Source organism: Mixophyes fleayi, chromosome 8 (assembly GCF_038048845.1).
Source record: "Mixophyes fleayi isolate aMixFle1 chromosome 8, aMixFle1.hap1, whole genome shotgun sequence".
Classification (NCBI taxonomy): domain Eukaryota; kingdom Metazoa; phylum Chordata; class Amphibia; order Anura; family Limnodynastidae; genus Mixophyes; species Mixophyes fleayi.
In genome coordinates, this window is record NC_134409.1 from 17,447,577 (window position 1) to 17,462,869 (window position 15,293).

Below are 15,293 nucleotides of genomic sequence, written 5' to 3' on the forward strand. Positions count from 1 at the left end.
CAACGGAAATGTATTATTCCTTTTATTATAGTGAAAATTTGCAGCTGGCCTCTTCTGGCTGCTATGAGCGATCAGGAGAGGTGGCTAAATGGTTCTTTCTATACACAGCTATTAAATGAATGGACCGTGTAACCTGTAATTGCTACAGGAATGTGCAGCTTTTTGTTTCCCAAGTCTTTAAGATTTTTTTTCTCAGGTGATCATTTAGAATCTGAGTGTGCACTGGGCTTCAGGCTTACGTGGAACTGGTAGCTGTTTTGGGGAGAGGGGAGGGGGCTAACACAAGTAGGGAAAAAAATGTATTTACATATACAAATACACAGCATAAGATACACTGTATCTGGGGATTTGTTAATACACCCCTCCCCCCACCCCCAAAATAATATTTATCTTTGGGGGACACAGGACAATAGCCCCATTCATTTTATAAATTTCCAGCTCGAAACAATTTATTATACAATTATTTTTTTGCAGGCAATTTTTTCTGTTTTTGTCCACCCCCAGTAATACTTGACAAATATGTGGGCAGCACAGTGGCTCAGTGGTTAGCACTTCTGCCTCAATGCACTGGGGTCATGAGTTAAATTCCCGACCATGGCCTTATCTGTGTGGAGTTTGTATGTTCTCCCCGTGTTTGCGTGGGTTTCCTCCGGGTGCTCCGGTTTCCCCCCACACTCCAAAAACATACTGGTAGGTTAATTGGCTGTTATCAAAATTGACCCTAGTCTGTGTGTGTGTGTGTGTGTGTGTATATTAGGGAATTTAGACTGTAAGCTTCAATAGGGCAGGGACTGACGTGAATGATTTCTCTGTACAACGCTGCAAAATTAGTGGCGCTATATAAATAAATGATGATGATGAAATATGCTACCCCACAAACGGTGTCAGCGACCTAAACTGCTATCAGAAAACCCATTAGAGGATGGAGCATAGCAAAAAATAAATAACAAAATATACATATATATATATATATATATATATATATATATATATATATATATATATATAGACACACAATAATATATAGATATATATCTTTCGCTGGCAAAAGGGCTCTTGGCTCTTTCATACATATGCTCCATATTATAATATCCAGATAACAATCTTTTCAAATGTGATTTTGTTCTAAATGTTAATGTTTCGTCACTCTCGCACCTGGAGCGTCTTTGTTACTGACGACGAAACCCACACGAATGGCAGCGCAGCTATGGTAAATGTGCCATTAATCTGTCATCTTCTTTCTATTCTGCTACTCCTCGCGCTACGGACTGTTGCAATTATCTTATTTACTCGTTCAAACCCTCCCGAGGACATATCACTGTGACTAGACCACTTGAATTAATTGAATAACAGTCTAATTGTATGCAAGTTGCAGGGTGCGCAGTGTGATGGTCTGAATGCTGCGGAGGACGTGACACAACGAGGATGCGCTCAGTGCAGATACTATACTCAGGCACAGCGGCTATCAATTCATGCACAAAGGAAAGCACCTTCATCCTTTTCAGAGGATTATTCATCTCTCGCTGGAGGGAAGCGGCCCTGCCGGCTAGGAAGGTCTGGAACGCAGTACTAAGAAGACCCTCGTATTTTTCTAACAGCGATTTATCCTCAGGTGGGTAAATACGCCTGAAATGAGAGGAGAGAAAAAAACAAAAAAAACAATCACATATAGCAACCAGTCAGTACATTAATGTATGTGCGGAGATGCTTTTATAATAAACAAAGCAGAATATTCCTAAAAACAAATGAACAGTCCTGAAGAACCAGCGAACAATCTACTATGCAAAGCGGCACCGGCAGATCGCCAGGGAAACGCTCAAGTGTTATATTTTATTTAACGGTGTGTAGATAAATAATGTTCACTCCATGATGACTGCGCAGACTGTAAAATTATCTGGAAAGAGCACAAGTGGGTGAATGATAGAGAAACTAGAACTGAAAATGTGATTTTAACGTGATATAGTACAGGATGAACTGCACCATCTTATATTGAGTTGTTTGCTAGGAATTTACTCAGGTAATCAAATATTGATTTTATCTCTCTACTCGTTAGGTACTTGTTTATATTTTGCTTAAATCATTGATTTGCAGCTTCGGTATATGCTGCATTGGCTTTTAAACTTTTTAAAACTCCCAAGGCAACACATTGAACTTTATACGTTGTTCCATACAGAGGTGTGTTTGACATAACAATCTTACTGGGCCTCACATTCCTCTACTATGTACTAAGGAGGACCCTGCTCATTCCACTATATAACTCTCAGTCTGTGGCTTCCTGCTGCCTCCATTCCCCTCCTCACATCATGTCACTGCCCCTGTCACATGCAGCCCTGTCCACACTAACACATCACTCATCTCCTGATATACTCTGTGCTGCTGGAGGATCCTGCTCCTTCCACTATATAACTCTCAGTCTGTGGCTTCCTGCTGCCTCCATCCCCCTCCTCACATCATGTCACTGCCCCTGTCACAAGCAGCCCTGTCCACACTAACACATCAGTCATATCTTGATATACCCTGTGCTGCTGAGGACCCTGCTCCTTCCACTATATAACTCTTAGCTTGTGGCTTCCTGCTGCCTCCATTCCCTTCCTGATATCATGACTCTGCTCTTCTCGCATGCCCTGTCCTTAAAAACACGATCACATAAACTACTCTTCTGAAATAAATCTGTGCTCCTGTGAGCATCTTGACGATGTGATTGGCTACCGGTTGTTTTATCCCCGCCCTCTATAAGGGACAGAGATGTACAGGAGATGAAGATTGATAACAAAACAAAAAAAAGTTGCTGTCAACTGACAAGGAAAAAGGTTCTCTCTCACAACTACCGAATGCCGGGGGTGTAATGATTTAGAAGGTAAGATTATAACAAGGAGTTGTAATAGAAGAAGTTTAATATTCCAAGTTTAGTTCCACTTTAAAATAGAATTTTCTTGATAACTTTCAATCAAAAAAATGGAAGAACGTTAAAAAGGAATTACATTCGAGATGGGGGTACGCGTAAAAAAAAATTAATTTCAATCAAAATGTAAGTGAAGAAGTACAAAGGCAAGATGGCTGCTTTACCTCTATTAGAGAGCGGTGCGTGCAAGACTAATGACGTAAAGCACATAGCCTCTGGCAGTCTATTAACCATCCCTTACAACAGTGATAGGAAGTTATTTGCTCCTAGGTGGCTAATTGGAAAATGTTTCGGCTTAAAATCCCAATCATGTTTTATCTACTGTTACGCTCCGCACTAGCTGGTCTAGCTTGTCAAGTATGTTATCAGATAGTTTCATTTCAGCTGCAGAGTTAAGTTTATTTTAACCTCTTAAAGGTTATCCACCTTCAGGTGACTTTAATGCATTGGCTTGAACGTACCCTCCTACAACTTTTACTACATATATAACTATAACCTGCTTCCTTTCTGAGGCTTTTCAGGACATGTCTTAATATCAAATCATATTTTTGGGGTTGCCTGTGGATGACACATGAGGCTGCTTTCGCAATATAGTTGTATCCAATACAGACAGCACTGCAGAATGGCAGTATATCCAAAACTAACAAATAAAAAAAAAACATTTCAATTCCCGACTATGGCCTTATCTGTGTGAAGTTTGTATGTTCTCCCTGTGTTTGCGTTGGTTTCCTCCGGGTGACCCAAGTCTCTCTGTCTGTGTGTTAGGGAATTTAGACTGTAAGCTCCAATGGGGCAGGGACTGATGTGAGTGAGTTCTCTGTACAGCGCTGCGGAATTAGTGGCGCTATATAAATAGATGATGATGATGATGATTTAATTATATATATATATATATATATATATATATATATATATATATATATATCTGAGAAGCACAGAAGAAAGACAACATTAACTATTCTTTGTTCCCCACATCAAATCAATATTTACATCATGTTACATACATCTAAAAAACATTTACGGAATACGTAAATATCTCACACAAGACACGGCAAAAACCTTAATTCATGCACTCATCATCTCCCGCATCAAACTATTGCAATTCCCTCCTTACTGGTCTTTCCAAAATCAGACTCTCACCCCTACAATCTATTTTGCACACAGCAACTAGATTGATTTTCCTTGCACATGGTTCTTCCTCTACTAAGCCGCTCTGTCAGTCTCTACATTGGCTGCCTGTTTTTCAACGAATCCAATACAAAATTCTTCTACTAACATACAAGGCCGTCAACAAAATTGCACCAACATACATCTCCTCACTTGTCTTAAAATATCTCCCAACTCGACACCTCCGTTCTGCACATGATCTGCGTCTCTCTTCCACTCTCATCACATCCTCCCATTCCGGGTTACAGGACTTTTTCGGGCTGCACCCACTTTGTGGAATTCCCTCCCTCACACAGTAAGACTTTCCTCTAGTCTTCAAACCTTCAAGCTTTCTCTGAAAACCCACCTCTTCAGGCAAGCTTATAATATTCCTCTATCACCATCTTAATCTCCCTAGGTTACCCTATTACCACCCTCTACCCAGCTAACACAAGACAACAACCCTCTGGCCAACATAGTTGTGTGATTGATCACACAGCCACTAAATACTTTTTAACGTTTGCAGTCTAGCTGGACCAATGTGCAATATGATGTAGCACTTACCCTTAATTATCAAACTCCCATTGTCCCATTGTTTTAGTACTGTGTGCTCCCAGTTGTAAAGCGCTACGGAATCTGCTGGCGCTATATAAAAAATGATGATGATGATGAAGTCAAAGTTGCAGTTAGTGATGTTATTCCCTGGGTCTTTAATTAAATTCATAGAACATGACAGCACTCAGATCCCTCCTTCAACTCTAAGCGTGATTAAGGTACGTACATACGTATTGTACAGGTTAGCATGTAGCTTTATATTGCATCTATAGTAAATCAGGCGTTGTGTGATTGCTACGGAATTTACCTGTGAGGTGTAGGAATGAAGGAAAACATACTATTCTTATAAAAGGTTTGATTTTACATGGATGAATGATGTACATTAGTATTGGGAGAGGGCTGCAGAATGTTCTACAGGAGTTGCCGTATTTAATAATGGATTCAGAAGTTGACAGTATTGTTTATGACCTACTCTGGGTACTTTGTTTTCATTATTTTGTTGAATCGGGAATGTGCTCTTTTGTTTATATTGGTCGCTGTGTATAATAATAAATTAGGTGGAGCTGTTGTGTAATGAATTAAGACATTGATGTGAGCTGTAATGAATTGGGAAGGGGTATGATTAATGAGTATTATAATCCGTAAAGGCATAATGAATAAGGAGCCGAATACTGCACTATGACATATTGGTCTTCGCTTGAAACAAGTAATATAATGTAATAATGATTCAGGAGACCGCTATCAATTTTCCCTGGTGTCCCAATTCAACACTACTTGTGGAACATGACTTATAATGGGGATCATTGGAGCCTGTGGAGAGCAGTGTGGCGGACTGAGCGCTTCAGCGGTCAGATCCTCAGCCACCCTCCGCCGTCACCTGCTGTGGCTGTCTAACAAATCACGGCGGGTGTGAGCCACTGAAGTGACTATCTGACTGCAGGCAATTTAATTGACAGGACCCCCCTCGCCCCACAAATTAGTTGTCCTGGCCTCCCCCCCACAAACCTTAATCCGGCCCTGAAAGTAAAATTAGATGTTAGGATTCTATAACTTTGGACAACTGAGACACAAATAAACATTTGGAAAGATGAGCTCACTTGTGAGACTCTATGCCAAGAAAGCGTGAGAGCAAAATGTGTTCTCTAGCCATGCCACAAGGGAGAGAACATTCTTAATTATATTTAGTACAAAATAAATATAAATATGTCAGGATTGCTGAGGTCTAGCTGTGACAGACATCCTATTTCCAGACTTTTCTCGCTGTCCGGCCAGGCGTGAACCCCAACAACTCGACTAATCACTTCTTTCTCCGTGAAGAACACACTTGGATTCAATTACTGCTCCCAGATCCTGGGCATCAGCCAAGCAAAGGTTCAGACAGTCTCGCACCCAGCACAGAGCCAAGATTTCTCGGCTCAAACCTAATGATCTTTATACTTCACTGCTGGTATTTATTCAATAGTATTTATTATGAGATTTATTATGTATTGTAAAGCTTGTTCCCATCTCGGGGGTTAACCCCTGTTGTGTAGTTCTAGTTGTGTTAGATGTGTGTTGCTCGCTGCCACTGTATGAACATGTCATGTGCACGACACCTGAATTTAAACAGAAAAAAGTAACTTTACATTGCATCGAGCTGATCATAAAGGCTTAGTTATAGGACGCGGCTTTACATCGTCTTGGAAGCTGGGAACCGAGAGTTTCTTTCTCAGTAAAACATGCATAAAGTGTTAGGCATACAGTTCTCATAAATTTAAAACAGAAAACTGCGACACTCATCTGGCATGACGTTGGATCGGGCTATAAAAGCAGCACTAGGCTTCCTTCTTGGTGCCAAAGGCAGTAAAAGCGATATAGGAATCCATTCCCACTAACCCTGATAATGCAGATGCATCAGGAGTTCTGGGAAAATAATTCATACATTCCAGTGTCACAACCCACCCCTGCCCCGGGAGAATGCAGAAGTATGAAAACTGTACTGTTGTATTCTTTTAGACCCTTCTTCTTCAAAGTAGGTAGTATGGTGGGTCCACCTGTGTAATCACTACCTTTCCCGTTATCAGAGCCGACGCTATAGGCGATACTGGGTACCAATGGTTAGCCTAAATCACTAAATGAGTGATACAATGTCGCTCGTCCAGTGATTTTAATGGCCCCACGTTGCCCTTACATGAAGCACCGGCCGCCAGCAGCTTCTAGCATGTAAACCCGCAGGCTGCCCATGTCAGTTTTACGCTGGGAGAGTGGCGCTGTGATGTCACAGCCAAGCGCCACACTCCCAGTCCGAGGAACCGAAGAAGCCACCCCCCACCTCGCACTTGCCAAGGTAAGAAGCAGCAGGGGTGGGGGCACCGATAATAAGGGGGAAGGGGGGATCTATAGCCCCTCCAGGGCGAGCGCTGACCATTTCCGTTTAATATATCTTTAATTCTTCAGGAATTTTAGCCAAGTACAGGTGGGGCGAGGATGTCATCACTGACTATTAGGTGGTTAAAAAATTATAATATAAATACTCCGTCAATTTACCAGTTTAACGTCACATATGAAAAATACAATACAGCAAAATAAGTGAATAATACCATACTGAAATACCTGTAGTTCCCCATGTGTCTATTTTCGTACTCTTCTTTGGATATTTGTTTCCGCACCTGAGCAAGTCTTTCTTTCTGGAAAACATGATATGAGCATAACGTCTTAGGGATCAATGATTCTTTATGTGCATCCACTCTCCATCCCTCTTTTTCCATCATGAGGTGTATGAAAGCGCCTGTGTGCTCCTACTCTAAAATTAATTTTGTAAAATACCCAAATTAACGATTAGACGTTTTGAGCAATAGAGTAGTAATTTCAATAAGAGGCCACTAGGGGGCAACTTGATATGTGTTATTTACTCTATAAAATGTATTAGATATTTGGGGGGTGCTATTAAATTGTATTTTATTGCCATTTTAAAGCCACCATCAACCAGATATGGTTTTCAAACACAACCCCCCCCCCCTCCCTCCCAATATTTATTAATTTTATTTATTAAACTACTAGTTTGCAAACTGAATATCATGCAAAAGATTGTCGGTCCGGATTTAACCCTTTGTGATGTGTCTGATATTTACTAACATGTATACTTAAGCCACCTCTTTGTTTTGGATACATTTGTTGCACACATACAATTTGTGTCTAACAGTTCACCTTTGGCATAAGCATTATACTCAAAAACAGTGCGATATGCCAACTTTGCCAGTGAGAGCCATGTCGTCTGTGAGGTTTTCCATGCCACTCTGCAAACTGCCGCTTCATACATTGCACCGATCGAATGGATCTCAGGTTAGAAAAATCTGGTTTGACGTGCAGTTCTTACTTTCATAAATCCAAACAGTTTGAAAACCAAACCAAAAAAAAGCATTATAGATTGGAAAAAACACACTTTTTCCCTTGTAGAGTGAACACAGCAGACATTGGTAGACCTTGCATTATCATCCAATTTATTCTTTTCACAGATATTTTCGTTAGTGCAAGGGGTAAATTTATCAAGCTGCGGGTTTGAAAAAGTGGAGATGTTGCCTATAGCAACCAATCAGATTCTAGCTATCATTTATTTAGTACATTCCACAAAATGACAGCTAGAATCTGATTGGTTGCTATAGGCAACATCTCCACTTTTTGAAACCCCACAAGATTCCAAATCATTATAAAGTAACTGCATTGAAAGATAATAAGCCATTACTGGAGTGCGACACAAGAACTACAGTTAGTTAATGGGCACTTACCAGTTCCTCCTTCCTCCTCTCCAGCGTGTGGCGCTGTTTCTCCCAGTCAGAAGATCCTGGCGACAGCTTCTTCATGGACCCCTGACCATAGAGTCTCCTCTGAGCCTCTGCTTTCTGCTTGGCCAAGTTTTTCTTTTTATCGCTTGCTCTACACAAAAAGACAAATTGTATCTCTGTAATGAAATATTAAAACGCCAGCTCATATAACTTTATTACTAAAAAGTGCCTGCTGAGGAAAAGTCCCAAGTGTGTTTACTTTCAAGGATAAAACAATTAGTACGTTGCTCTACCAGGTTTATAAATTACCTGCAAAACAACAAACAGATGATGCTCCTCTCTTTGTGCAGAATGCAAATCTGAATACTAAATAATACAATACTACAAAGGCTAATGAACCGTTGCTAAATCATGTGCCAATTATCAAGATGGATTTCATAGAGGGATTGCTTCAGGGAACACAGCTTGGAGGGACAACGAAATTATATATACATATACACACACACAAACACATACATTGTGTATATATATATATATATATATATATATATATATATATATATATATATATATATATATATATATATATATATATGTGTGTGTTTGTGTCCGCCTACATACCCACACAACCCCAGCAGTGGAAAAGTGAAATTTGAAAGCTTCAGTATAAAATGATTCACATATAGTTAGGGATACTTATATCAACCAATTGTATGTTTGCTTTTATTTTCTAATCTGCACTAGAAAATTTATAGGTACAATCTCATTGGTTGCCATGGACAACGTTGCAGGCTCTTATTTATTTTTTTTAGAAATGTCCTTATCAGTTTCAGACCCGCTCTATTCCTGCAATATGATGTTATAATAATAATAATGTGAATTAATTATTCATCTTATTTCATAAGAAACATATATAAAAGTAATCAAACACTGTTGCTTAAAGTAACAATAAATAGTTGTAAAAATTTGTAACTTATAGATATATATATATATATATATATATGTGTATGTGTGTGTGTGTGTATATATATATATATATATATATATACACACACACACACATACACATATACACACATATACGCATGCATACATATATATGTGTATATATATATATATATATATATATATATATATATATATATACACACACACACATACACTCATACATACATACATATATATATATATATATATATATATATATATATATATATACACATACGCACACATATATATATATATATATATATATATATATATATATATATATATATAAAAGTTACAAATTTTCACAACTATTTATATATGCATATATGAAGAAATGAACATATCAGAGCCAGGAAAAATACATCAACTCTAATTCTGGTCCTCATTACTCTGGGAGTAATTATTATCTCCCGATATCTCCAACTGACCATTCTCAGCTAATATTATATTGCTCCTGTGAATCCAGCTACACTCCGGCAGGGGAAAAGCCCATAGGACAGATCGTTATACTTTGTACAGTTTTTAAAGGCATTATACAAATAACATACAAGACTGTTTTATTAAACCTTGGATACAGTATGCACACTAGTGACAGACAAGTGTGATTTAAGCGGTTATATGACATATTCAGTGCAGAGAGAATACTAGACATTTGCACCAAGTTGGGATGACTTAAAACCTCACAAATTGCATTAAATACATTTGGTAATCCATATGTTCTTCTATACAGTAACTTGATAGGGGGATTTCTTTCTGCATAGTCTGTATAGTACATCCTCCTTGTGATTGGGGAGTACGTGCTGCAGATTGTAGAGAAAGATTTCTGCATAACATTTTTAATGATTTGGGGAGATTTTTCTGTATAAGATGAAAACTTCATATAGATGGCGAAAGCTTTGACAAACATAAAACTGAACATTTTTCAATCCAGGAGGACACAGCCTAAAGCTGGGTACACACCGATGCAACCTTACTTCTGTGCGATTTCTGTAACAATTTTACCAACGACTGAAAGTGCTGATTCATGCCCACACACATAAACAATTTCCCTTCAGATCTGAGATCTGCATCGCTTATAACCATATAGCTGAAAAGATCGAGGCTCTGTGCACACTTTACAGATATACAGAGGAACTGTCGGCAGAAGTGTCAGACAGACGTTGATCGTGATTTTTAGGAAGTTTATAAAACCAAATCAAATGATACAATGTGCTTTGCTATGATAAAACATGATGGTGGAAGCCTACACACTAATGCAATATAGGAGCAAACAGTGGTTTATCAGGTGATTGGCACATTAATTACATAGTTGTGTACCTAGTTTAGGATACTATATTATGCAGAGATATTTTTCTCCATAGGGTAAGAAGTATTGGAATTGGGAATATTTTTCTACGTATGATAACTGGAGATCCTTTTAGTGTATAGAATCTGAACTGGGCATAGTGTATACAGATAGGATTCGGGTCGACAATGTTGAGACTGGTCGACAGTGCATTGCAAGGTACCATAGCAAAATTTGGGAAGGGGCCAGTCAATGCCGTTCTCGCCTGACCTGGCATCACTCCCTTCACTTCCGGGCCCCGCAGCCGCCGCACCTCCTACTGTTACGCTCCTGGATTGGGATTATTTAGCATAAAATATGAATTTGGGGTTTTTTTTCTACGTAGAAGAAAGAGGGAGATTTTTCTACATAAGCTCAGCAATGGAGATATTTTTTTGCATATTATTATCTATTATTTATAAAGCACAAATATTACTTTGGGGTCTATTTAATATTGGTGGCAGTAGGGTACCATACAAAATGTACTGCCGCTGATATTTACCATGCCAGGGCTCATTGGCCGATTTCTTCTGCAATAAACCCTTGATAAATTGAAACAAGAGCTGCAATGGCCATTCTCCGGAGACAACAGATGTTTTCTCTGGATTTTTGGGTCATAGCAGCTCAAAGAATTGACCCCTTAGTGCTGTATATTAAAGGGATTATAATACAAACAAATTATACAATCTAACATCATCATCATTAGCCGCTATTTATATAGCGCCACTAATTCTTCAGCGCTGTACAGAGAACTCACTCACATCAGTCCCTGCCCCATTGGAGCTTACAGTCTAAATTCCCTAACACACACACACATACACACACACACACACACACAGAGAGACTAGGGTCAATTTAATAGCAGCCAATTAACCTACCACTATGTTTTTGGAGTATGGGAGGAAACCGGAGCACCCGGAGGAAACTCACGCAAACACGGGGAGAACATACAAACTCCACACATAGTTTGTATTCATTTCTTGAAATTATTATAATCACACATCCAATTTTATGCAGCAACGTTCTAAATTTTTGCCAGGCACAGTGTCTTTGCCCAAACAATCTTACAAACAGGTTGTCAGTGTCTGGGAAACAGTGAGACAGAGGTAAGTCTAAGATCACAAGGAGTTTCTCAGTGTAAGCACGTCAGGAATGGACATAATGCATTGCATAGGGTTAGAAACACAAGGTTTTTCGGGATGGGTAGTTTTTTCCCAGCTATCCCCATAACGATACTGTTTTGACATGATTTTGTAATCAAAACATTAATTTCAGATATGTTGTTATGGAGCAGGAACAGCTACTCTGAAAATGTACAGTTCTGGCTGTCAAATCAATCTCTGCAGGTAACAATAAAAGCACAGAGAAGAGGTCTGCCTGCGTGCTTCAATCTCCTGTGTGTTCCTAGGACGCAGCGATTACAGATATAGAAAGATGAAATGCATTACCTGATGTTCAGAAGTTTTAATGCATTTAGCAAAACTCCTTTCTTCACATCGAAGTCAATCTTCTGGTCTGTTCCAAAGCTGGGAGCTCGATTTATCTAGAAAATTTAAAATTGACTTGAAAAGAACAGGATATTTCAAACACAACAGCTATGAAACTGGGGGGGGGGGGGGGGGGGAGAGTCCATGGGGTAAATTAACTAAAACTTCCAAATAGGTAAAAAGTGGAGGAGTTGCCCATAGCAACCAATCCGATTCTAGCCATCATATTCTACAATGTACTACATAAATAATAGGTAGAATCGGATTGGTTGCTATGGGCAACAATTCCATAGTGTCATTGCCCCAAAGAATCCAGCATCAGTTGATCTGTATTTTCTGCCCCTCTTTCTGTGTCTTTATAGTCTATTATTATTATTATTATTATTATTATTATTATTATTAATAGAGTTTATTTATAAGTCTGCAGCGTGGTACAATGGGGACTCAATAGTTCAATATTGGCTTTTGTTGGTTTTATATTTTTATATCACTGGTTTAAGGTGGGTGTTGCATTTTTGTTGCAGATTTTTCTTTCCACCTGGAAGACTCAGTATTATACAGTAACTGGCCTTGTCTGAATTAGATATCCATGCAAATATGTTTTAAATCCAGCATACTAAACATTCTACAGAGTATTATTTTCTGCCTCCCAATATTAAAAAATCAAACCACATAAATGAGATTTTAGAAGAAAATTGCAGAACCCATTTTAAACAATTAAAATTTTAAAGTAATTTGAGCAGTCTTATAGTTAGCTATAGGCCTCTATTCTTATATCGGATTACCCGCTACCACACTAATTCCAGTACGGTTCACTCAGTACCTGGACAACACAATAGCAGAAATTGCACAATCGGTAAATGTCTATCTCATCCCCAGTTCTACATAGTAGAGCCAGTACATGCAGGATTTCATGAGGCTTAATGGTTAGGTCACTTCACAGACTATCATTTCACTGAACAATCTATACAATAGAATAATCTAAAAATCAGACAAACGTAATATTTTAGGCATGCGCAGAAAAGATATTAACTGTGATGATTCAAATTGTCCTCACACCCAGTGGTAGAACCGTTTCCTAGAGTTAGGCAATTAAACTGATCCAATTGGACAATCATATCTGACAGATCTTTACTATTACACTACGTCATTTAAGATCTTTTGTGGACCACACACATATATACCAATAATTGTAAGAACTAAATGAATATGACTGCATTGTGGGGAAAAACGGATGTCTGTGTGGGCAACTTTAATTGCTCATACATGGGTACAACAAGGAACTCCGCACAGATTTATGTCGAATTTGGTCACATGCGGTTATCAATCCCGATCAGATACGATTAGGACTGGCTGTAGTTGTAGACGCATACACACACAGGGGCAAACGCAGGATTTGTAGAGGGGGATTTCCACACCACGTCGCCAGTGGGCGTGACCAGCATGCATGGGGGCGTGGCTATAATTTTAGACACTGTTTGGCTGCTCTCCAACTCTTCCTATCCCCATAATATACATGGGCAATGCTGCCTTCACTACTGTTAGGTGTACGCAGCTCTCCCTTTTCAAGTAGAGCCGTGTGAAGCGGGAGCAGGGTCCAGCCACCTCAATTATACAGTGCCCCAGGCTTGGAGGGGGGTTTCCAGGCACTAGGAAACCTCCCCTCGGTTTGCCTATGACATAGTGATTAGTAAACAATGTGTCCTAAAATAAGCTTCTACCGTTCTGGGATTAGGTCTACCTTCCCAAACTCCATTCTAATCATTCACTGCAGAGCTGGACTGGGGCACGAAGGTCCCACTCAGGAAACCAATAGTATGGGCCTATGTAATAGCAGGAGGGGCATGGCGCTAGTCTCACCTGACCCACGTCGGGTGAGACTAGCGCATAACAGGTTGTCCCCACTCCAATGCCCCTAATACCCTCCACCACTCCGATGCCCCTAGTACCCTCCACCACTCCGATGCCCCTAGTACCCTCCACCACTCCGATGCCCCTAGTACCCTCCACCACTCCGATGCCCCTAGTACCCTCCACCACTCCGATGCCCCTAGTACCCTCCACCACTCCGATGCCCCTAGTACCCTCCACCACTCCGATGCCCCTAGTACCCTCCACCACTCCGATGCCCCTAGAACCCTCCACCACTCTGAGGTCCCCACTCTGCTCTCTTTCGAGAGAAGAGCAGAGGCCTCTTGGGAGCATGAGCTGCTCCTCTTTACATCATGCCCAACAAACGTTTGTGTCATTATTCCACAGGTAGTTACTATTACACAATATACTACACGATTAGCTCATTGTAGTTCAGTGAAACACATGACAGCAATGCATGCTTCCCTCCTCACCAGCTCTACAGAAAGAGTAAACTACTCAACAGACTTAAATCAGACACAGCAACCTGTGCATTAAGGAAAATGTGATTTATTTATCTGGCTTCACAGCACAGTGAGCACAGTTAGAAGGTCCATTGTAGACATTATTGAGTAAACATGTGCTTCATACACGCTGGAGTGCCGGATGTTCTGGTTCTGGCTGGACATGTCAAAAAGAGAAGTGTGCAGTAAGGATGTATTTCTTAGACATGAATCACCTCCATGATAACAGGCAATATTACTGCAGACCACCATCCAATGGACACAGCTAACAGCTAACTACTATATATATATGTGCCTTGAAATGGAATATATTATATTCCATTTAAATATATCCCAGTTGGTCCTTCTGTCTCTCACCACCCCTCCCTCTAGAATGTAAGCTCTCGTGGGCAGGGTTCTCTCTACCTACTGTCCCACGTCTGTCTACTGTCTAACTCCCTCGTACGTAGCGTCACGTTTTTTGGCTGCACTCTGAGCAAATCCCTGTAGCATTACTCACACTCATCTGTGCTACTTATATGTATTACTTCATCTATTTGCTACTTGCTTCTGCTTACGACTCTATGGAATCTGTGCCGCCTTATAAATTAAATAATAACAATTGCTGTGCTTATAGAGAGGAGTAATCTTGGATTTTGACTGCCATCTGACACTGGGAGACAAAGCTATGTACAAAGTTACTGCTTGTACTAACTGTGATTTACAGGGGTGCTATCGCCACGGCAACCTCTCTGTTACTTCTCTATGGAGCCA

The 15,293-nt window shown here is 39.9% G+C and overlaps 1 protein-coding gene across 2 annotated transcripts in view; it reads right to left on the reverse strand.

The window, feature by feature from the left end:
- The window catches only part of TTLL7 (tubulin tyrosine ligase like 7), a 118,756-nt gene that overhangs the window by 56,623 nt on the left and 46,840 nt on the right, over nucleotides 1-15,293 (reverse strand). For both annotated transcript variants that reach the window (XM_075181990.1, XM_075181989.1), the window contains 4 exons: nucleotides 12,127-12,221; nucleotides 8,368-8,515; nucleotides 7,196-7,269; nucleotides 1,491-1,626 (listed from right to left, as the gene is read on the reverse strand). In XM_075181990.1, the coding sequence (XP_075038091.1) occupies nucleotides 1,491-1,626; nucleotides 7,196-7,269; nucleotides 8,368-8,515; nucleotides 12,127-12,221 (453 nt within the window). The remainder of the gene's footprint in view (nucleotides 1-1,490; nucleotides 1,627-7,195; nucleotides 7,270-8,367; nucleotides 8,516-12,126; nucleotides 12,222-15,293) is intronic.